Below are 25,281 nucleotides of genomic sequence, written 5' to 3'. Positions count from 1 at the left end.
TTCATTGTCGTCATGTTATTACAGATCATGATTCGTACACTTCAGAATCATTCAGTAAATCATTCAGTGATTACTTACATACAGTCATTTTACCTATTGTATTCATCCATATTCAACTTAATCATTATCAAAACACTCAATCATTATAAATCAAAACACAAGATTGCTTTATTTCCTTCAGGCTTTCCTGCACCTGTTTCTGCGTGTACCTGGATAGATCTCAAACCCCCTACCAGTTTTCTTGACAACTGTAAAAACTGACAATGAGTGACTTTTTTATAACTCATGACGACATGGCCTAACTTAGAATGACAAAATCAATTGTCAATAAAATGACATTAATCTGTACGCTCATAATTTAGATTGAATGATCTACATTATGTGTTAATGTGTACCAGTCTCATATAAGTGAGAACTAAGATTCCTGCTGCTTGAATTTGATTTAGATTCACTAAGCAGAGTACTGCAGACCTGCTCACTTTCTGTTACTGTTTTGCTTTTATTAATAGTTGTGTAGCTGAAAGGGATGGTCAGCTGCCTGCATACACAAGGCCAGCAGTCTCTGTGTGTCGGTGGGTGTGAGTTTGAGTGTGTGTGTGTGCTGTGCTCTTTTTGCTTTGGGTGCTTGACTGGATATTTGCCAAGACATAGAATAAAACTCCCACACAAACAGACTTTGTTAAAACAAGTATGAATTTATTCTTTCAAGAACATGTCTTTTTTCTTTTACAGTAAAAATAAATAACAAGTCAGTGTTTAATATATTAATGACTATTTCTCTCTTCAGATACAAAACATAAAACATGCAGACTGTCAGACTAACAAGGGAAACTTTGGGGAAATGGTATAACTGGCACTTTGGTCATCTGAAAGTGACGTAATGGTCACTAGAGAGCACCCGGGCTCAGTTTGACCTCCTCTAGGAGACTTACTAAACAGCAAGATAGCACTGAATATTTCCCACAGGCTTTCCTCATTGTGGCGAGAAATATCAAAGGAGTGAAAAGCACTGCGAAGCTCACCAGCTCTCTGATTGCATCTGTCTGCATGTGTGAAGATTTCTAACATAACCACCTACTCTTTCACTCCTACTACATTCTGGCCTTCCCCTGATAACCTTCGTTGAAGAATCTCTTCCACTACCTTTGAGGGCTCGAGATAGCTTGAAATAAAGTGTGTAACATTAGGTGAGCAGAGAGAGGAAATAAAGGCATAGTTGTACATCAACATCATCTTTGTTCCCTCAGTGTGGATGACTATATTTGGAAACTTCCTGCTTCAGCTTTAACTCTTTCCGCTTCTTGATCAAAATGACTTGCAGCCTCAGAATCCCCCTGCAAAACCTGACTTTTTGGAGTAGCCTAATCTCAACAAGTCTGCACGGGAGTCTTAATTTACTGGCTCCGGATTCCTGTGTTGCTCTCTTAGTTTGCTCACCAAAAGCATCCAATTTACACCTCATCTGTCCGTTTGGCGCAACCCCTTGGTGAGTCAGTGAAGTGCTAAATCTAGTGACGTATTTGCCTTTGCAGAGTTGCCAACTTGTGAATCCATTCATTGCCTTTGATGCACACTCACAGATGCCTGTGATAGCCAGAGCTGCCCATGTGACTGTGTGGTCAGTTCTTTAGGTCCACAAGCTCTTTAGTCACAGTTTTGTCACCCAACAGCAATCTGCTACTTTGGTTTGTATCTTATATTTTGCTTTACCATATTCTCTCTTGCATTCATATTGCTTCAAAATCACCAACCGCCCACAAAAAACCCTCCAATTAGAAAATATTCATCAAAGAAAGGCATGATACAGGAAATATTCAGTATATCTTTTATATCAAGATCATTCATTGGCATTCAAGTTAACAATCATCACACATTATATCAATATGTCACAGAAAGACATCCAAAATCAAAAATCTCCAGCTTTCCGAAAGAAAGCATTCTCTCCATGTGGTTGTCGCTAAACAACACCATATTTACAGAGGGTGGCGAATGGAGGACTACAGATGAACCAGATTTATGACTTATCTCCTGCAGGTTGCTGCTTCTACTGCCAGCACTGACCTTCTCCCACTCTTATTGTTGCTCAAACACTCTCCCTCCTTCCCATTTGTTGTCCCTGTCATCTTGAATTCCCCTCTATCGTCTTTGTCTTCACAGTATTTTTGTGCTCCTATCTCTTCCCTGCTTCACTGTGCATGGTGCTCTGTCAAGTAGAGGCACAAGCCTTCACAGTTTTTCTGGATCCAAATGAAAAGTGATTGCGCTGGACCACAAAGTCAGCCACTCACAACACAAACCTATTTACATGACACTTTAAGTGGTTACAGTAGTGTAATTACTGTACACTGTTTCTAACAGTAATCGTAGTATTCATAGCAGCCAGATAACTGGATGCACTAATAGCACTAGTAGTATTGACTAAAGTTGAGGTGACAGAATTGACAACATCGTACACAACTGCTATCAAATTGCCTTCTTACTGGTGATGGACTCAGCCCTCGTAGCCCTGCTCGCAGGGAGTCGTAATGCAGGTAAGGCACAGAAAGCCATACCTGTTGATCATTGTAGATGATTGTAGATGAAGAACTCTTAGCAGTCCTGAATAAGTGTTAAGCCCTATAGGTGGTAGATTAAAAATCTAGCCATTCCCCCAATCTCCCATGCTGTTCCTTGAGGAAAACCTGACAGCAGAGTGGGCAAAGGGGGTATAAAGAGTCTAACAGGGTTCCTTCAGCCTCTAAAACAGGCTGGAAGGGAAGGGGTGTGGCACTAAGAGTTCAATTCAGCCAAATAGTAGGTGGAGGCAGATGGTGAAGACAGAGAGGGCTAGTAGAGAGAGTAAAGAGGGTGAGGATGATCTGGGAGGAGAGGAAGATGGAGGCAAATCATACTCAGGTGGACATTCAAGCTCAAAGCACCGCACTGTGACACCTGAGTCTTCATTGCCGTAGTTTGCCCAGTACTCTTCAGGGTCAAGTTTGGGCAGAGCCAGCTCTTCATCCGCCAATTCATACTTGACCACTGAGGTGGTTGTGGAAGGACCTTTTCCATACAAGCCAGCCTTGACAGTCTCTGACGACTTCTCAAAGATGCCTTTTGTGGAGGACTGGGGCTTGTTTTTGTGGAACCACCAGCGGGTCTTGGTGCTGAAGGTGGTGGTGGTGGAGCCAGCGATGGAGCCAGGGTCAGGCAGGGGGCAGAGGGCAAAGTCCATCTCTCGGAGGAAGCGGAGATCCTGGCCACGGCGGATGGAAGGAGAGGCACAGATCACCTCGGATGATGAGACGGGAGCCTCACGGAACCACTCCCACAAGGCACGAGCCTCACAGCCACAGGACCATGGGTTGGCATTGAGGCGGAGAAACTCGATGCCCTGGGTGTCCCTTAGGGTCTGGCTTGGCAGCTCGGCCAGGGAGTTGTTGAAGAGAAAAAGCATCGTCAAGCGGCCCAGATCGCGGAAGGCGCGGCGGTTCACCTGACGGACGCGGTTATCATGGAGGAGAAGCCGGTCGAGGTTGACCAGGCCACGGAACACGTTCTCTGAGAGGGTTCGGATCCGGTTGCCATGGAGAAACAGCTGGCTCAGGTTGATGAGGTCAGAAAAGATGTCATCTTGCAGGAAGTGAAGGTTGTTTTCCTGAAAATCAAGAAAAGAAGATAAGGAAAGAAATTAACTCACCTATCTCATCTGGAATGTGGGTAGCACATGCACAATGTGGGCAGCTGCACGTGTATGTGAATTAGAAATGAGTGCAGCAATGTGTCTCTAGCGCCCCTACCTGCAGGTAGAGGAACTGTAGGCTGTAAAGCTTGTGGAAGATGTCATGGGGCAGGGCAGTGAGCCGGCAGCGGTGCATGTGGAGGCTCTGGAGCTTCTCAAGGCCGCGGAAAGCTCCCCCCTCAAGCCTGTGAAGGCCGGGGTTGTCTCCCAGATCCAACTCCTCCAAGTCCCTCAGCTCACTGAAAGCACCTGCCTCAATCCATGTGATGTTGTTGGAGAACAGCCACAGAACCTACAAGAAGACATATAAAAATCTTGAGCTATTTTTTTCTTCAGATTTAAATGCTGGGGAAAAATTACTATTAAAACACGTTTTGAAACTTTTTTTTTTTCTTTTGCCCTCCTACCTGAGTTCCGAAGCCAAAAGAGCCAACTCTGAGCTCCGTAATTCGGTTGTTCTGGAGGAACACGCGCTGGGACTCGTACGGCACTCCCACGGGGACGGCGGTGAAGTTCTGCGCCTGGCAGCTCACAGTCATGGGTGTCGGGTAGCACACGCAGTGGTGCGGACACGCCGACGCCGGATTTGGCTTGCCGAGGACCAGCCAGACCACCAGCCAGAGGGAGAGACCGTCTGGAGGAGAGACAGAGAAGAAAAAGAGGTGAGAGCAGTCCGTGGTGCTGAATTCATCCTCTTTTATCCAGTACAAAAGCACAGAGAGTCCTGACGTTAAAGCAACTGCACTCATTTGAAATACGCGTTTAATTCTCCAATTTCAATAAAGAGCTTGAATACACGGAAACTTCAGCTAAAGTTACAATTTCCAAAAGAATACACACCTCTGAGTTATGCCTATCACACTTACGCACTCGCTCTGACTGTTACGCACAACATGGCCACAAAACCGCTCAGTCAAAACACAACATTGAATTCTGAGACTTTAGTAAAACTCATTTCTACTTCTACCAATACGAAAAATGTACAATTATCAATAAGACTGAAATTATTAATAGGAGATTCATCTGTGGTTCTGAATAGTAAAACATTCATCATCTTTCAATTTTCTCTCCTTATAATATACAGTACATCACAGAATTCACATATAATTTTATATAAAACTTAATGCATTCATGCACAAATTCAATCATAGAGCAAACACGTTTCAATTCCATGTAAAATCCAAAAATTGTCCCCAGCCAAAGACGGAAAAGAAACTTACTTTTGCAGTTGCGCATGATGGAGCTTCGTCGGCTCCGAGAAATAGAAGAGTTGTCCATCCTGAACCAAAGCCCAAAGCGAGTTAGCCTGAGAGGGCGAAGTAAAGCCTTGCTATCTCCGCTGATGCTCTGGTTCCCGAGTCGGAGCGACTGAGAGTGTGCCGGCTGATGGCCACCACTGTCCCATATATACTCCAGCATGCCGTAGTTGCCTACGGCAGTGGGCACCGTGGAATCTCCTACGTCACTGCTCGGGGGTCATGAATGAATGAGGGCGGCGAGAAAACGGAAAGGGGAGGGGCCGACCGCGAGGGGATTCTCGAGAAGAGCATCTACGCGCGTAAAAGGCTGGTTGGAGACGTGCGCTCAGGACCGGGAGGAGGAGACTTTCTCGACGCACATTGGTGATGGCAGAGAGAAGGAAGGGTGGGAGCATGTGTGTGTGTGTGTAAGAAGAAGATGAGGGAGGCGGGAGCAAGCCAATAAGGCACGGTGCCCGGTAATGATGACTGGGCTTTGTGGAAGAGCGGAGGATGGGTAGCAGAGGCTTGTTTCCTGGCTTGCGTTCTCAGAGACTGTTATGGTCTGCTTCCGGCGCGCTGCGCCCAGACAGAGTGATACAAAGAAAAAAAAAACAGTCCTATAGATGGTTCTGTCCGAGGGAAGGAGGATGCCCCCGAGTTATGATTAAGCCACAAGATAGCGAGTCACACCAAACAACCGCCATTGAAGAGAATTTTGTTGGTGTGCTTAACTGCGGCATCCGCAGTCCTCCTGTTTGTGGTTTAATGACCGTGCTGACAAAATTACTGATGATGGAATGCCACCTATCTTAACAAGGAAGGAATTGGCACTTGGAAGGTGTCACTACCTAATGCCATGTGTCAGTCAAATTCGGACATATGCCTTCCAGAAATGCTCATTTCCATTGAAGTTTTTCCATATTGTCTTACATTGTAGCCACATAACTCACTCAGTTTTATTGGGATTTTATTAAACTGATTGATAAAAAATAGTGTATAGAGTACAACTCTGATTCACCTAAATGACATCCAACGCAACCAACTATCTCTTCACATCACAGTTAATAAACATAGTCAACATATGTGTAAAATACTCTCAGTATAAATGCAGTTGTTCTATGAAGAACTCTCAGCAAACTTGAACAAACAGCGGTCTAACACTCAGAACATGGCACAGCCCATCACCAAGCAACATGTGGTCATCCAACTTAGCTGAAAGCCCCACAATGAGAGCACTAACCAGAGAAGCATCCAAGGGGGCTTTGGTGATTCTGGAGGACTTGCTGAGATCCACTGCTCAGGTAGATTATTAGACAGGTAAAAAAAATTTTCATAAATTAACTCTTTATGAAAAAGTGGCAAATTAAAGCCAATATCCAACAAAACCAGGAAGAAGTCTTGTGGTAGCACAAACCATGTAGGAAATGTGTAAAAAGGAGTTCCGGTCAGATGAGACTTATTCAAGCTTATTTTAGTCAAAATGCAAAACTGGTTTTATATGTGTGGAGGAAACACATGACTACCCATCACCATAAGCACAAATACCTGGTGTGAAACACGGCGACGGCAGCATCAAGCTGGGATGCATGGGTGGACCTAAAGACCAAGACATTCCGGAAGTAAACATTTTAGAGAGCTAGAAAGGACCTGAGAGTGAGGTGAAGGTTCACAGCAGGATAAATCAAAATCAAATCAAATTTTATTTGTACATCACCTTTCAGCAACAAGGCATTTCAAAGTGTTTTACATCATAAAAACACAAAAATAAAAAGTCAGAGAACTTTTTATTTCATGGTCAACAACAACTTAAATACTCCTTAAGTATACTGCCAGAACCACAATAGAACGCTTTAGATTAAAGTATCGTTTTGTGTTAGAATAGTAAAGTCAAAGTCCAACATTGTTCATTGAGAATCTTTTAAAAACCTTTAAAACAAACAAACAAAAAAAGTTCTTATCAGATGTTGTCCATCAACAAAACTGGATCCCCTTTGAGGGGAAAAAAGGCTGAAAACTTCAATCTCAAAAAGTGCAAAAGCATAATCAGACAAAAACATATTTAGATATGGTTCCTGATTTTCAGCTGTAATTAGAGTCAAACCCAGTTCTACAACATAACAGATTTGGGGTAAATATACAGTAAATGCACAACACACTTTGGATATTATTTCTGTGAAAAGAAACTTTAATTTGATTTTCCTACCATTTCAAAATCTGAAAAAAGTTCACCGGGTAAAGATGCTTTTGCAAGGGATACCTGTTTTCACAGCTTCCTTTTGTAGTATTCAGTCTGAAGTTATTTTACCTCCCATATAATTGGCAAGAAAGTGTTCACACTTAATAGTGCTCACGCTCTCATTTAACCATGAAGACAGAGCACATCGCCCCAGGTATGAAGTCCTTACACTGGCTCCCTTAACTCAGAGAACAGACTAAAATGCTGTTGTTAGTTTATAAATCACTGAACGGCTTAGCACCACAATACCTTAAAGATCTGCTGTTGTATCAACCTTACAGACCTCTCAGGTCTTCTGGTTCTAATCTGCTCTGCATCACCAGATCCAGAATCAGAACCAAACAAGGAGAAGCAGTATTCAGTTTGTATGCACCACAAATCTGGAGGAAACTTCCAGAAAACTGCGAAACAGCTGAAACACTGAGTGCCTCTAAATCTAGACTAAAAACCCACTTGTTTAAAGATGCCTTTGAAACATAATAAAGGACAAAATTAACAATAGCACTTGGCTAGATGTAATGTTTCAATTATTGGCTGTGTGTTCTATGACTTTGTGTTTTTATGATGTAAAGCACTTTGTAATGCCTTGTTGCTGCAATGTGCTATATAAATAAAATTTGATTTGATTTAATTTAGAATCGAGTAACCAGAGGTTTATTTTTGATTTCAGAAAGTAATTTTAGCAAAGAAAAAAAAAGTTGTCACAGTGACATAGATGCAACTGATGACATGTCACTGTTGGTTTTCAATCACAAGCAGTGACAGCTTGAGAGTCACAGCTGAACAGACTTGAAGTGGCGTCCACATTAAGGCATCTGTTGTGTTTTGTCGTCTTTTTGCTTTCCGGAGTCAGTACTTGCCATTTTTTTCTCCTCATTTTGAGTTAGATTTACCAGTATTTGAAACGGTGTGATAAAAGCTGAGAAACAGGCCATAATAACTGAGATTACTTTTGTTAGACAAGACTGGCTGGTATTTGCAGCGCTATGTAAAAATATGTATAATAATGAGATATGATTCAACCTCCCTGAGCCAATATTTTGTAGAACCATTATTTCACAGTAGTTTATGTCTCTATAAAGCTTTCTGCATTAGCAAACTACATTACTTGCTTTTTATTTTGCAAAATAGCTTCGTTTGTCAGATAAGATGAAGAGCTTGTGTGCACAGCAGCTTTCAAGTTCTGGTTATGTTCAGGATTATTATATGGCTGGAAGGCATGCCTCAGTCCCAAAGCAGGTTGTTTTTAGTTGTTTTTGCTCACGTTGTTGTTTGTATTTTTTCTGTCTCTGGTGAGAAAATGAATTCCCACGGTGTAATGCTGCCACCACCATATTTAATTGTTGGGCTAATGTTTTAAAGAAGCGCTGCAGTGCTCATTCTTCACCAAAAGCAGTTTTTCATTAAGACCAGAAAAATTAATTTTGGTACATTCTGAGCAGAAAAACATTTTTCCATATGTTTGCTGTTGAGATTATATTTGTTGGCACCTTCATCATACTCATTCATGAGTATTGAATAAGTTAGGTTATTTGATTAAAATAAATAAATGTAAAATGTACCCTGTACTTAGCAAGTTTGCGCTAACTTAAAACTGACTATAAAATTCTAATATGATAAATTATAGTATGTTAGTTTAACAGGAAAAATACCAAAAAATTGCAGTGCATTGTTGAACCATTTAAAAGATTGTTTACATTCCTAAAATATGACACAGTTTACATAAAACTACAAAGTGTTTTTTATTATTATTATTTGTCACAGCCTAAAAGTAACAAAAAAGTGAAAACCTTCAAAGCAAAACAATATTACGTTCTCAGTAACAAATCTAACAACTTATAAATGTTTAGAAAATGTATTTTTAATTTTCTGTTTATTCCTGATGAGTTTAGGTTTTGGGGTGTTATAGATGAAAGACTGGTATAAAAATATATTGTGTGATAGACCTACATGAACTAGAGGGTAATTCAAAATGGTAAAAACACAATTTGAAAGATGAGAAAATTAAGACTATTAAAAATCTCTTAGTATTTTTTTTTCTTTGCCTATATTTATCCAAATTTATTTAGACTCTGAACTGACCAGTGGTCACTGCTTAATGTAATCCTATCCTAGCTTATTTAACTCCAGTTCTTTTAATTCAGATGTTCACATGACCTGTTGCAAAAATTTACTAAAATAGTTTAGCTGGTCTCTTAAAAACAAAAACAGTGAAATATGTGGCAAGGTAGAGTCCAGAAAAATACAGCACCATTTCTTAGGCTGCAGAAACATCCTGAAGGTTTCTGAGTCAAACAGACTGAAAACAAAAATCAAAGATTTGATTTATTTTCCAGAAAAAAAAAGTTTGAATACATGTAAGCCACACCACCAAAAATAGAAAACATAAAATGTACTACAAAACATTAGTAGTACTATAGTACTACTAATGTTTTGCCATTAGTAGTATTGTTGTCAAGCTAACATGACGGCTTTAGAGAAACATTAGGCTTTGGAAGCTAATCTTATCATCTTCCTTAATAAAGTTTGTGTCCAAAAATGAGCTCCAACCTCCTGCTGTACTAAAAGATTTTTCATGTTTCTACTTTTAAAATGTACAAAAAGAATTCATTAAACTCTATAGCTTTATCATGAATGTATCGTGTCTTCTGAAATAGTGATTAAAGTTGCTTAAACCTCTCTACACTGTTACAGAATGCTTTGAGTAATTTTTCATTATTTTTAGCCTGGGACTCCTGTCTGCATAAATTGCTGCAGACAATTCCACGTTTGTAGAAAGGTTTCTAAAGAGCATGCTCTAAAGAGCAAGAAAAAATAAAGAGAGAACCATTTACATCACTGATTAGACTGAAGTCGCAAGAGATGCAGTGGAGTAGGTCAGAGATGACCTTGGGAAATAATTCCACCTTTTTTTAATCTCTCATTGATAGTGAACAATGAGGACAGGCTGCTCAGACTGGAGCCTTGAGGATGCAGACAACAGAAGTGCAGCCATTCATAGAAATTCACAGGAGGGCCAGCAGATGAGTGAATGATGGTGGATGGAGTCACTGTGCGAGTGTGTGGAGCCTGTGCACGGCTGCATGCAGTACGCACACTCATACACAGAGCTGACAGTCTGCAGTTCTTTCTGTGCCAACAGAGCCACAGAAATAATAAACAGATGAGTAATTATAGGGGATCCATCACACCATGCCCTTAAGTGTTATTGTTCCCTCATACCTCCTGCTTGTGGATTAAAGGTTCTGGTGCCCACTGCCTGTCCAGGGGCCAAAACCTCACTTGGCGTTCCCTTTACACACACCCACAGAACCTGCTGTGATTAAATGTGTGTGATAATTTGTGTTTGCATGCCTGCCCGCTGTGGTAAACTTTGTCTAAATGCCACCGCGGCCCAACAGTAAGTCAGCGTTGTGCCAGTTTCCCACACAGCAGGTTGGCAGTGCTGTGTGGGCGCAGTTCTCCTCGGTTGGTGTGATTATTACTACGTCTTGTTTGTGCATTCCCCACACAAAAACAAAACGCGGCTTCCCCGGGCCGGCGCCCACTCTTTCACATCTGCCAGCCCCGTCTATCTGTCCATCTGCGTGTCTGTCTGTCCATTTTGGATCCACGTGTCATTTTTCCTGGGCTTCGATCCACTGTTGCCGTACTAACTGCTGAGTGCATCAATGCACCTACTAACATGGCACGCTGACATCTTTTGCACCCCTTGGCGCTAAGTACCCTGAAATAAACTGCCAATCACTCGGTCTGTCCTAATGAGCCTCCAGGATCCTCTGCTGCAGGTGTGACCGAGCGTTTGAGCGCGGTGTTACATCATAGGTGATATGATGGTAGCAGATCAGAGAGGGTGTGAGCGAGGGTGACGGAACACCAATCTGAAGGTGTTTCTGTTTTCAAAGAACTTGGCTGAAAAAAATATTCCTTATGCATATTGAGTAAATTCATTCATATAAATTTTCAAAGACTTTTACTCACTTAAGCTGACCAGCTGAAATGTATATTTTAGGGAAAAAGATCTTGTAGTCTGGGAAAAGAGTCATGCTTTCTATTTTTGTTGTGGAGGTTTGCTTATACAAAGTCAGCTGCAGCTTCATTGGAATGTTTTATGAAAAGCATATGAAGCAAAGCAAAGGTCAAAATTGTAGGTAATTTCAATTTGAATAATCAATAATTGGTCATAGCAAGGTTCAATGCTCACGGTTTGTTTTGTTTAAATTTTGGGTCTAAAGTAGTTTTTTTTTTTATTCTGTGAATATGTGTTGCGTATGTCATCAATGTGCAAAGTAACTTTTAGAAGGTAAAAGTGAGACTCTTTGGCGTCACAGATAATGAACTGTAATGATGGGCTAACCTCAGTAGCACTTTTCTCCATTGGCTGAATTACACAACACAGCTCTCACATTGTCCAAAAGGCTGATTAATTGATCAGTCTTGCTTTTTGTCGTTTCTGATTTCTGTGGTCTGGGCTCAAATGCAAAACAAGACCAGCCATCAGTTGTAAAGTTGCACTGAAGCGTTTGACATTTTGTCGGCATTTATTGAGATGAAACAGATTTTATGAGAAATTTGTGAAACTTATGTGATTCTGATAACCAGCTAGTGTAGATGGTTAATGATAATACATTTATTTAATGTACTCGATTAGTAGCCACATACCACATGTTTTCTGTTCGCAGCATTTCTGCAGAGTAACAAGAATTTCACAATTCAAGACACATTAATTAGTCATATGCGATAATTAAGTTATGTGAGTAAATATATATAACAGACCAACTAATTAAATGTGAAAATAAATCAATTAGTCATAACATATGTATCTGAATATGTGATAATTATGTTACATTAAGTGACTGAATATACATAAAACAGGCCAACTAACTAAATGTGAAAATAAATGATTAAAAATGAGTTTTATTTAATTAACTTACAGTTTTTTGCAGCAGCATATCATGAATTTGTCACATCTGTCAGCGAATTATGATGTCATTTCTAATCAGATCTTAAACTTCAGGTGTAAAATCTTTGTTTTCGTGTGGGCGAGGCTAAAACACCGTGAGCTGAAAATGTGGTTATACAAAAAACTATTAACTTACGGTACTATAATTTTCATGCCTAAGTGAAACCCTTGCTGGTGGCTGGTTGCTGGGTAACAGTAATTGTTTTGTCCCTCCCTGCACAACACTAATACTAGTTGTGCAGGTTAACCAATCAGATGAGATCTAAGCCCTTTTAAAACAAATGATCTTGACATTGTCACAAACACTTAATTGTGTACTAATTAATCACTAATGCACATATTTAATTATTTATTCAAATATTTGTTTATGATGGTTTCACTTTTGTACCTGACAGGTTTTAGCTAAATCTTTTCAAGATGACAAAGGTTCAATCAATTTTATCTCTTAACTTTGCAGCGTCCTTTAATAAGGGTCATGCGCAGAAGATTTAATTACATTTCTGCATGCGCTTGCACTGCAGGTGAACTTGTTTGACCACCTTTAGTTCACATTAATGAGCCAGAGGATGTGAGTGCATGTTCAAAGGCATCTCCCAAAAAACGTTTTTATGTGCATGAACAGCTTAAAAACCAGCGAGACCACGATGCCTCAGAAAAAGAACATCAGAAAATCAAACACAGTAAAGAAACAGAACATGTACTAACTGTAAGTGACTCAACATGTGTTGTTTTGAAGCAAACTAGCAAATTGCTCACTGTGATGATCATCTCATCAGTCACAAGCATTCTCAGAGACACCAGAATCTTTCTGTCCAATAATCACAGACAAAGACGCCGGCACTATTCTTCCTCGTCTTGCTCAGCTCCTTTCTCCTACATCTTGCTTCTCTTTGTCTTCCAGAGCTCCCTCCCTTTTTTTTGTTTGCCAGTGTTTTTCATTTGTTTGGCGCCTTGGCGTCACCGCTTCCGCTTAACCATAAACTGCTGGTGTCTTTCCACACATTGGCGCAAGTTCTGTCACACAATGGTGTGTTGTCAGTTCTCCTTCTTATAAGGAAACTGGAAATGCGGCCAGCATCTGTTTCCTTTTTTATTTCAAAAGTCCCCCAATATCTTTACAAATGGCTGCCTTAATTTTTAGGCGATTTCTTGTTAATAGTTTCACAGATGAGTCAAACTTTTGTTTTTGAGAGAAAGTCAGAGAAAGCCTCTCTCAATTTATTTGTCTCTTGTTTATAGTGATGACATATACAGTACATGATGATAGAGATGAAAATCACATTTTGTCATGTCAAAATAAAAAAGAAAAGAAACAGAGACAAATCTATCTCTCTCTTTCTCTGGTTTTCGTTCTCAGATGTTTAATGTTTTAATGTTTGCCTGCTTCATGCATTCATAAACCAGTGTGTATGTGTTTGGGTATCATCGTTCTATTGGAACAACCAGCTACGTCCAAGTTTAAACAATACGACTTGATTTGAAGTGAAGTTGAAGAATGTAGAGGTAATGAGGTAAAATCTGAAGTAGTTAATTCCAGGCTGAGTATCTGTTTTTCAACCTCAAAATAATTTTCTTTTGATTAGAGATAGATTGGGTCTTCCTCCAAATGTTGGAGGAAGATTAATTTAGAATCATAGTTGTGATATTGAGTTGTGTCGAAACTGCTTTCATATATCTTCCTAACTAATGTTCATCTACAGTTGTTTCTTGTATATCTTCAGTTATTTCCTTGGACTATCCCATTATTCTGAGCCTTCTTTAATCTAATAAATCCTGTCAAACACAATGATTATTTTACTGCCAAAAAGAAACTTCTTGATGCAGTTAATTATCACGACTTACCAGAAACTAAGAAATGTTTGCCACATACAATTAAAAATGGCTTCAGCACCATTTGCTGACAGGTTTAAATCTGTGTATGTAAATATCGATCTTGTGTAGCTGAAGCCAAATCCAGGATGAATTCAGACCCAATTCTTGTTTGTGAAAAGTATTAAAGTTGTATGCAGTAGAATTCTTGGGAAAGAATGAGTCAAATAAATATTAAAAGTTTAAAATTTCATATAAATGACGAGTACATGCAAACATGTGATGACATTTGTTATTGTCATTTTATTTCTTCTACTTGAGATAATGCACTGTCTGAACAAAAACACGTTTCCACCTGGATTTAACAAATAAAATTGGTACAAGCCTGCTATTGGATAGTTGCTGCTGTCTTCCAGCTCACAACAAGTGATGCAATGAGTAGCTTCTCATTTCTTAAACAACCATCTCAAAAGACACATCCAGTGGTTGTGGAAAAGGATTAAATATTTGGCATCAAACTTAGAAAATATCTAAGGGGGTGGCAGAAACTGCTAAACATGTGATAAAAAACTGTCCAACATATTATTATTAAAATAGAAGGAAAATGGGGAACCATCATTTTTGATTAAAAATGACCATATTCTTCCATCAGTGGATTGTTTTCTCCCAGATAATATGAGAACATCCAAGGAAGACAATGGCAGCCTCACCAGGCTCAATCTGTGTCAATCTGTTCACAGATATTTAGACATCATTTTCACACATGGATTGGCCACCACAGAGTCTGGACCTTTTCCCAGCGGGACTCTCCCATTATCAATAAGAGATCTTGGTGAAAAACTAATCCAATACTGGATGGGAATAAATCTTGTGACATTGCAGAAGCTTATCCAAGCATTGCCTCAGTGAATATGTGCTATAATCAAAGCTAAAATAAAATATTACAGTTTTTTTATGGAGGCAATGTTTTTTGGCCATGGAGCAAAGAACTTTAAATCATACCAAATAACGGCATCATGATTGTGCCTTTTAGTGAGTTCAACTTCTAAGTCTTATCTATTTTCATTTGTAAAGGAACAATTGTATAACGCTCAACCATATACTGTATGTTCATGCATTCAGACCAATAGAGTCCACTCTCCTTCCTCCTCTTCTGCCTCCTCCATTCCTCTTGCAACACACTTCTTTAGAGATGCCATGCTCTGTGTATCCCATCTTTCTCCTGAATTGCATCCTTCAAACAAACATAGACGATAGAGGACTAAAAACTAAGAAAAAAATATGAATACAGTTATACATTAGAATGAAGTATAAATGTCTGAAAAAGGCATGTTTCAGTATGTAAGCATTACAAATATAAACATATTTAATTTATTTGTCATTCACAAAATCCTGTTATTCCCATCTGTCAGTCGCAAGTCAGCATGTGTTCCTGTCTTTGATACCCCATAAAGGTTGTACTCATATTTTTCTCATGTTTTTTTATTATTTCATGTGATTAAAACCTGGCATTTCATATGTGTGCTTACCACAGTATTCAATCTGCTACTGCACAAACAAAGACAAATGTGACAAATGCTTGTCCTTCCAGGGTCAGGGGTGACTGGTGCCTATCTGCAGCAGGTCGGATTTTAAAGATATTAATAAGCACATCTCTGATATTCCGTTGCTTGTTATTGTGGGATTTTGCAAATAGAAATAATTTTGATAATTCTAACTGACCTAAAAAGAGAGAGAAGGTTGGTCTGATTTAACTTCAGACAGTGGGGAAAAAATATTGTCGTTTGATTTAGTTTAATCAAATACCTTTTTTCAACTGTACATTTTGTGCATCAGTTGTTTACTTGGCTTCTCTGAAACTTTGCATTTTGACTAATTGTTTATTTAATAAATAGTGGCATATCTGTGTTTTGTAAATTGAGATTAGAGTTAGATAATATCAAAATTTGATAAAGACCAGATTATTTTTTGTTAATATCTTACAACTAATAGAATGTGATATTTATTAGTATGATACGTTTTTTATTATTCCAGCTGAGATTTTGCATCATTAACTAAATGATGTCCACAGTGACAGTCATAGATTAACAAATCCATATTGGTCATTACTCTCTCAATGTCTCCTTAGGTCTAGAGTCCAATAGTTTTGGTGCTGCTGTTTTTGCCTTCCTTGTGAAATTTATATTTATAATGAGAAATAAAAAAAAATGCATCGACTGCATTTATTGTGTCAGACTCAGGACAAAAATAAAGTTGAAAAAGGGACAAGGATGGGTAGGTTTTCCTTGGTTTTTAGAAAATGCAATCCTGCTGATTTAGGAAACAAGAAATAATCTATCCATCCTTTATATTTTGAAACAGTTTGACACGGATTGTCTTTAAAGGAATCGTGGGTTATGACAATGTTTTTCAATAATCTTTGTTTACTATTAATCAGCAATTTAGAGTTATGGTACTGACAGAGTTTTCCCGATCATCATTCCAGGGTATGAAATAAATCCGTTCTGTATATATTCTGCATAATATTGATGTTTTGAGCAGCCTTCATGGAAGCACTGACGTGGCAGATCTACTCACTGCAGATCTGCCACATCTGCAACATATCATGTCCGCATATTACAACCTTTAGTGTTTCTGTCATTTCCCAACAGGTAAACAAACTACCTACTTTATTTCTAGATTAGTTGCATTTTGGGGGAGGAGGGGAAAATAGAGTCTCTTAAAGAGCAAATACAGCTATGAAACATGTGGTAACATCAAATTCAATGTCTTAAATGGGTAAACATAGTCATATCAAGTATTGGGGAGGTGCTGGAGAAATGGATTGTGATGGCCATCCTTCACAATTGCATTTTCTTCCATAAGGGGAGATAAGCTTGTTAAAATGTGTAAGACACTGGCTGCTAGCTTTATTTGTCCTTTAAAGACAATGTGATGAAGGTTTTATCAACGCATTTAGAAATACTTGGTACATTAATGCAGATTTGGCTGGTCCCGACCAATAGGATCTGTTCCCCCAAACCGTGAGCATATTTTTTTATATGAAGAGTTTATTCTGAATTACATGTAACCACCATGAATCTCTCTGGGATTGGAACCATAACTTGTTTTCATATTATTTTGGCTTCGACAACGAAAGATTAGAAAGCAGAACTTTTCAAATGTATATTTATAGCGAACCCTCTGGTGACAAATCACATGCACATTAGAAAAAGCAGTGACTGACTTTCATCTATTGGCCTCATAAATGCACAGACTCCCGTTTTGTTTTCCTTTGAGGTGAGCTTTGTCTACAGACAGATGGGGGTTTGATCAATGTCAACCCTCAGGGGTGGGGCCAACCTGGGCAGGCCATTTTCTCTGGGCTGAATTTAATTTTTTCCTCTGATGTATTTCATTGTTTGATTTGCTCCATTGTTGTCGTGTTTCCATCTGTCTCTCTGGTCAGCTCTGTTCAATTTGCTGAAGGTTTCCTGGCATTGCTGTAAGCTTTATTCTATTGCCAATTTCTCAGATGTCCTGAACACCTTTTGGTCACATTGTTTATATATATATATATATATATATATATATATATATATATATATATATATATATATATATATATTAATTACAGCTCATTAAAAATTATAAGAGAGATAGAAAAGGTGAAAAGAAATTGTGATGTTGGCCTCCAGGAGCCTTTTAGATAACATTGAAATGTGATTGATTAAACTGTTGCACATTGTTATGAAACAAATTATTTAAACCAATTTTAATTAACTGTTATTGCATTTTGGATAAGTATATTTTGCAAAGGAACTTTCACTCAAGATTAAAGTAACATATTTTTTACATTTTTTAGAATACTAAAAGCTATTCAAGGTACAGGATTAGTTCTCTTATAATGTGTAAATATATACCTTGGGATTGACTGATACATTTTATTTAAATTACCCAGTAGTCAAGGATTTGTGCTCACACTGTTTCAATTAACCATAATAACAGTCTCTTGAATTTCATCCCAGAATGGAAATCAGACGCCCCCTTCCAATTAAAATATGGTTTTGTGGGATCAATAGCTGTGTGACACTAGAAAAAGTAACCTATTGGATGCAGAATAGTAGTAAGACATTTTATAAAATATGGCAGCCATTTTTAAGGTATCTGCAAAATCTACCAGCACATTGGATTGACTGATCTTCCTGTAATCGAGCTGGACTCGACAGGATTTATGAGCGAATCTGATACCATCTGTCTCTCAACCTATTTCTGATTCATAAACATTTTCATTTCATCCTTATTGGTTACCCTCTTCCCCCATCCTACCCCCCCCCCCCCCCCCCCCCCCCCCCATCCAGTCCTTCTTGTCATTTGGTAGTTGTGTTATATTATTGTAAATGTATTTTATTTTAAGTATGTCTCATTGTTTGAATTGTGCTTTATTGTGAACCAATTTCCTGTCAGTTAATACTTGTGATGTTATTACTAAATAAAATCCAAAATAAAGTATTGTAAAAAAAAGAGAGAATTTCATCTCATGCAGATACAGTAAAAAAAAAAATTTAAAAATGCATTCAGCCAGGCACACAGGATGTGATCTGTTTAATAATGTATTTCAGTAATTGTGTTTACAAACAGTCCTGTCCTCGGTTTCTCACTTCTTTGCAACTGCAGCCAAACATAAAGTGTGTTCATTATGCAAGGAGACTCAAAACTCAAATTAAGCTTCCATCAAGCTCTTTTCAATCCACGAAGGACAAAATAATAACACACGAGTGGTGAAATTCAAGGTAATGCTAATTTATTGACAGAAAACAAAAATTGGGATTTTTAAGACTGTTTCTACAAAAACTGGCTGCACATTTATTTGTGTTTTTCTACTAGAAGCAAACAGAAATAGTACCCAAAAAAAAATAAAAAATCAACGTGCTGTTTAGCCTAACACTGCCATGGTGCAGGAAGCAATGCTTTATTCAGCCACTGTCAATGCTGTCAAACCATTGTCGACATTTGCAAGTACAATATTTTTACCCTGACACCGCTGTCACCTTATGCAGTCAGCACCAATATTGGGCAATATGAAGACTGCCAGATATAACCTCAGGTATTCATATCTGAGCTAAATTCATATCTGAGGCTAAATAAGGTGGGTGTTGGTATAGAAACTGGGAAAATAAACTACACACTGCACACACTGTCTCAGCAGCTTTTTAACCAAGAACCTGAGTTTGTGTTGGCGCTGCAAAGTTGCAACAACCTTTTGTAGATTTTTACATGCAGAAAAAAGTTAAGAAATATGTCAAACAAAATGTGTCACATTTAACACTATTGTACAAAATAAACTCATATAATTACGAGGTGAGCTGTATGCTATCAAACAAATTGAGACAATATTGCTGAGTTACTTAAAAATGTCACTATGCTCATCGTGAAATTTAAGTTTAAAATCCTTATTAAAATTAGTAAAGCTGGGGTGCTGCGGTGCTGCAGGGGTTAAGCACAACCCACATATGGGTTGACCTCGACATGGCTATCGCAGGTTCGATTCCTGGCCTGGCGACCTTTGCTGCATGTCTTTCCCTTCCTCTCATTACTCTGTTTCCTGTCTATTCACTATCAAATAAAGGCCACTAGAGCCAAAAATAATAATAATTTCAAAGAAAACGAAATATTTTAAAAAAATAAATAAATAGTTAAGCTCTAGTTACAAAAATGTTCAAAATTTTGCATAGACTTTCTTTTGTGATTTTTGCAGGTTGTATGAAGAACTTTCTTTAGATATGTATACTGCATCCTAAAGATGCTTAGTAAGCCTTTTCCTTAATGACCCATTTGTTGTAGTAGCATTATCTAAAACTACAAATATTGCTGCAGCTCTCAAACAGACATTTTTGACATTTTTCACCACGTCATTCTCTCTGGGATTTCCTTTTCATGACATCTTTGTCTCTGTTTCAGTTATTTTAAACTTGTTAGTTATTACTCGGGTTGTACACACATGCACAAAGGGAAACTAGCACTTTTCATTAGTCTGGTGGTGGTTGCATCATGCTCTGGGGATGCATTATTTTAGCAGGTCATGGGAAGCTGATCAGTTGATAACTGGAGCTAAAAACAAAGCAGTGGTGGAGGGCAACCTGTTAAATAGAAGCAAAAGACATGAACTTACAGTCAGAGCTGAGCTGAGATGGTTCAAATTAAAGTATATTCAAATATTAGAATAACCCAATCAAAGGACATTAGACCAACTGAGAATCAGTGGCAGGATTTGGAGCGTGGTTCAGACTCTATCCAACCTGAATGAGCTAAAATAGTTTTTTTCAGGAACAAAGGGAGGAAAGTTTTGTTTCTAAATATGCACAGCAGCTAGAGACAGACCCTGAAAGACATTTAGCTGTAAGTTTACAAAAAGGTACTCCACAAAGCATTGATTCAGCGAGACTGAATATAAAGGTTTGCCAAACGTTGCACATTTTTCTTTGAAAAAATTAAATGCGATAATAATTAATAACGGTGCATGATTCTCTTTACTATTGTGTGCTACTTTGCTTAGCAATTCCCAATGAAATACAAGTAAGTTTGTGGGCGTAACATGCAGCTTGACAAAAGTCCACAGACAAATCTAATTAAATTTTTTATTATGTAAGCTCGTGAAAAAGAGAAAAGCACACTAACATGCCTCACAATTTCATGGTCATTGTGGTCAGTGTCCATTATCTTCGCCTCATTCAGGATTCAGATGCTTTTATTGGACCTCGTGTCTTTGGAAAGCTTCAACCATGTGTTCCCTCAGTCCTGTGTCTTTTGCTGGTAATAGACTTTAGTATACTACCAGTGCATTATTTATTTATGGGTCATGGATTTTTCAGATTTCTCCTATAAGTTGCTGCCTTTAAAACAAGTTCTTCCTCCTCTGCCCTCCATCTCCAACTCCCCTAGTCATCAGTACCCCCTCACCTCTCTCTTTGCATCCGTCTGTTCCCCTTTCATCTGTTATTTTTAACCCTCAGGCATGCCTCGTGCGTGACGCAGATGGGCGCGTAATGTGGACACAGTAAACTAAAGAGGAAAGAGGTCTCGTCTGTGGATAGATTGCGAGCTAGACAGCGACTGATGTAAAACAGGAAACATGGGCGGACACAGGGGGTCTGATTAGGGAGACGAGGAGTGAAAAAGATGTAGTTAAACATCAGGGGACAGGAGGTGAAATAAATGGTAATTTACACATAACTCAAAACTAAATAATGTCCCAAACACTGGTCCCTCGTCATGTCCGCTATCAATTTGTGTTCGGTGCAGTGGCACAGACCACGTCCAAAAACTAAACTCCTAGTCAGCACTGCTTTCTTCCCAGTTCTTTCCCGTTCCTCTGTGCCCCGTCTATCTTCCTGAAAGCTCAACACACCCACTCGTTTGTTTGAGCAGATAGAAGAGGAGTTACATATCAATCTTACGTCACTCAGCAGTCAGCCTCAGACTTTTCGTAGAGCCAGTGAATGAGCATCAACACCACATGACGCACACCAACTGTCAGGCCCAACTAGTTGTGTGCTCGCATATGTGTGCGTGAACAGGGCTGCAAATGTGTGGACAGATATTTATTAATAGTTATTATGTGCGGCTGCGGGGCAGAGCTGGACCGTGTCCACAGAAAGAGCCAAAAATTTGCTTAGGTTTCGTAACACTTGAACTGTTTAATTGTGAACAATATTTTTTACATTACTCAGCATTACAAAATGACGCTAAAAGAGTCAGAACCCACCTACTCAAGATAAATGCTCAAACTTGTGCATGTAACAGTGACATCATTCAAATTACAGCCAAATGTAATGATTAACGAGGTCGCACGCAGAACTGTGTGTTTTAAAATATGGATGTAAACTGAAATTTGATTACACATTTAGTCGTCAGGCAAAGAGTTGTTAAACTAGAAGAAATAAACACGGCTAAGAATCATCTGATGGTTTTACTTTGTCTATAACTCTGATTAAACTCATTATGTTTTCTGAGAAGCTGTTTCTGTGCAGTTAGTGGGAAGGAAAGATAATGAGTTCATTACCAAGTGCAGAAATCCTAAGAAGGCTTTGAAAAAGAAATGAACAGGTGAGAACAAATAATAATAAAATAACGCTGAGTAATAAATGCATCAACTAAAAATTTACCTTGTAAACCAATATGATTTAATGCATTGGGAGAATTAAGTTAAAAGGTTTGCCTCCCTGCTGTGCAGAAAGTTTGATAAATTATAGTTCTTAAAAAAAATGTAGTCTTTAGTATGTTAATTGGATAACCACTGGAACAAAAATTAGGCCCAATTTAGATCTACTCTGTTTTCCATTTAAGAACAGTTAAACATATTAGTACTTAATTATCCCTTGGTACTCTTTCCATTACATTTCACAACAAAAGCCTAATGACATCAGACCAACGTGCATGCATCACTTTCAGTACGGTGCAGGTCGCATGTTTTGTAGTCGCATTAACTAACAGAAAGAAACAGAAGTGGTGGATTGATTTTAGTCGCTGTGCCGTCCACATCCAGGATGCATGACGCTTTACAAATACATTTATTCCATTTTGGAAAAGGTGCTCATTTATAAAATTCTCTGTGCCACATCTGTACTGTAGTTTCCAAACCAAAATACAAAAATAAAACAATAACTGTTAGTGAGGAAATGAGTCCGTCTGTCTGCTGCTTGGTCTCTGGTCCTTCTATGACAAATGGACACTTTTTTCTAATTTATACTTCACTTTTTGAAGTTTAATACATTTTCAGTGCAAGGACTTGTTTCTTAGGGGATACTTATGATGTGACACAAAACCATTTCTATTACCCACTCCTTAATTGAAAAATAAAAACATAAACATATTATTCTAGTAAGTGAGATGACTGTAGATCTTCAGGAAATGGCTACAAGAAAATAGCTGCTTACCACGGCCTGCTCAAATCAAGAGACCGAGCAATATTTTTTATATTTAAATGTTTAAACATTTAAAGTTGTACTAAATAAAAGATAGGTAGGACCAGGAATTACTCTACTCTGACATTAGAATGTCCAAAACTTTCTATTTAGTATCCAGAGGGATTTTATTCAGTGTGAGATTAGACTACTGTAATAGTATTTTTTTTCCTTGCTTGTTTAAAAATCTCTTCACCCAAGGTGGAAACAGATGTGTTGTATAAATCTTACTACACAGCTCAGTACATAATTATTGCAAAAAACCCAATACTATCTGTTATTTTACATATTAAACATGATTAATTTTATCATCTCAGACCTCTCAATAAGAACATATTTTGTCTTTTTTTAACTCACATTTTATGTTGTAAAATAAAATCTGAGATTACAGTTTGTTGTTTTTGCCTACCAGAGTGCTGCATAGCACAACACAGCATGCTTGCTGGTTTCGTCTAAATTTTTTATGAAGCTGACATGTCTTGCTGGCTTACTAGGTTTTAAGCTTAGGAACAATTCAGATCAGACAAACTGACCTGACGATGGAAACCTCAGGAAAAAAAGCAGAATAGAATAGAATATAATTTACTGCCCCATGGTGGGAAAATGCAACTTCAGCAAAGTGATATGAAAGTATGCAGATTAACACAAGATAAAATATATGTAAAAATAGATTAAAGGCTAAAATAATGTACAGTGGGTCAGAAATAAAGTACTCCGATCGAAAGGAATGCTCAACTGAGAAGGTTAATTTAATAATCTATTATTCTGAAGTTGAAATCTAGATTAATCTCTGCAAGAAATATTGTTCTCATGTTTTTGTCCAATATTGCTGAGTCTGTATGAGTTATTCCCTCTGCTTGGTTTCCTTAACTGAAACAAGAGCAGCTTGAACCAAATGTCATCTGGTTATGTCATCTTTATGTCATCAGACATAAAGATGTCTTATAAAAATGTCTTATGCTTTATGTTCTTATTCAAGATGACATCTTGAAAGATGTCATCTTGAAAAATGTTCAAGATGACATCTTTATGTCATCTTGAACCAGTATGATCATTGTCCTCTGACTTCTGACATCAACGGGGAATAATTACTACTCTCTGGATATTACCTCTTTTTTTGGACACTTTTCTCTAAAACGAAGATGGTTCTGTATAAAAGTCCAGGGAGAGGTTTCTAAGACCAGACCATTTTGTGGCTATAGTCATGTTCAGTTCCAAGTCAGGTAAATATTCCATTGTTCTCTAATCTGATGCTTGGTTTCAACGTCACCAAGTTATTTTCTTCACATGCCTACATGCTTTGAGTTGCTGCCATGTGATTGGCCGATTGAGTATTTGTGTTAAAGAGCAGCTGGATAGGCACGAATAATAACGTGGTTGGTGATTGTAATAATCCATGGAAGTCTTTGGAAGGCTCTTTTACTACTGGGCTCCTCATGAAATACTTCATTCAAATCTCATGCAAATGGAAAATTCTGAGATTAGAATGATTTTCTTTGTACAAGAAAAGAACCAGAAAAAATAAAAAAATTCCAAAGATTTAGCAAATTGATGACGGTCTTTTTGACATATATGCGTCTTTGGCCAAAAAAGAGCTTACTGGAAACGCTGCAAGCATCTTGAAGTGATTCTAGTTGATCAGATTGCTGGTCCGAGTTAATAGCACATATCAGGATCAATCTGAAATCTCATACAAAAGTTATAGATTCTTACCTCAAGATTTATGTTGCCTTTGAACAAACTGAACATGTTCAGTTTGGTTTTAAAACAAGTTTTCTCTATTAAATAATCATTTTTTCCCATTATTATTTTCAAGTCTTGCTACAGATTCTCAAGTAAATACAGGCCAGGATTTTCTCAGTCTATTACATGCATTTATCTTGATTAATTTATGATCAGCTATTTAATTGTAGTTCTGGATGTATGGTTGTCTGTTTTCCTCCTGGAAGGAGTTTCTTCCCTGTATTGAACTTTATCCATTTTTGCATTAACTCTGACATGCTTCCTTGTCCTTGCTAAAGAAAAGCATCCCTAGATAATTCTGTCAACAAAATGTTTTATTTAGATTTTATCTTCCCAATGTGTTCTGTGTGGCCTACAAACACCGTGGAAAACTACAAATGGTATGTATTCAGGCTTTATTTCAATAATAGGTGTTTCTTGCCTTTCTTCCATAAAGCCCAGATTTATGAAAAACACAAAAACAGTAGTCGTTTTTCATGAATGTTACATGTTCCACCTGAGCTGTTAAAGTCTCTGCAAGCCCTTTAGAGCTACATTAGGCCTCTTGGCTGCTTCTCTAATTAATCATCTCCTTTTCAGTTTTTCATTTTAGATGGGCAGTCATCTCTTTATGTTTTGGCAGATGT

General features: G+C 38.2%; 1 protein-coding gene across 1 annotated transcript; it reads right to left on the bottom strand.

Annotated features, from left to right (window-relative positions):
• Positions 1-1,811: 1,811 nt before the first annotated feature.
• On the bottom strand, positions 1,812-5,162 carry rtn4rl2a (reticulon 4 receptor-like 2 a). The gene is made up of 4 exons (XM_028019165.1): positions 4,942-5,162; positions 4,129-4,355; positions 3,780-4,013; positions 1,812-3,637 (listed from the first exon to the last, which is right to left on the bottom strand). The coding sequence occupies exons 1-4, from the start codon at positions 5,138-5,140 to the stop codon at positions 2,783-2,785; spliced, it is 1,515 nt and encodes a 504-aa protein (XP_027874966.1). The 5' UTR covers positions 5,141-5,162; the 3' UTR covers positions 1,812-2,782.
• Positions 5,163-25,281: the final 20,119 nt, after the last annotated feature.

Source organism: Xiphophorus couchianus, chromosome 5 (assembly GCF_001444195.1).
Source record: "Xiphophorus couchianus chromosome 5, X_couchianus-1.0, whole genome shotgun sequence".
NCBI lineage: Eukaryota > Metazoa > Chordata > Actinopteri > Cyprinodontiformes > Poeciliidae > Xiphophorus > Xiphophorus couchianus.
Note: the sequence above shows the minus strand (reverse complement) of the source record. Positions and strands in the feature narration are given on the sequence as shown.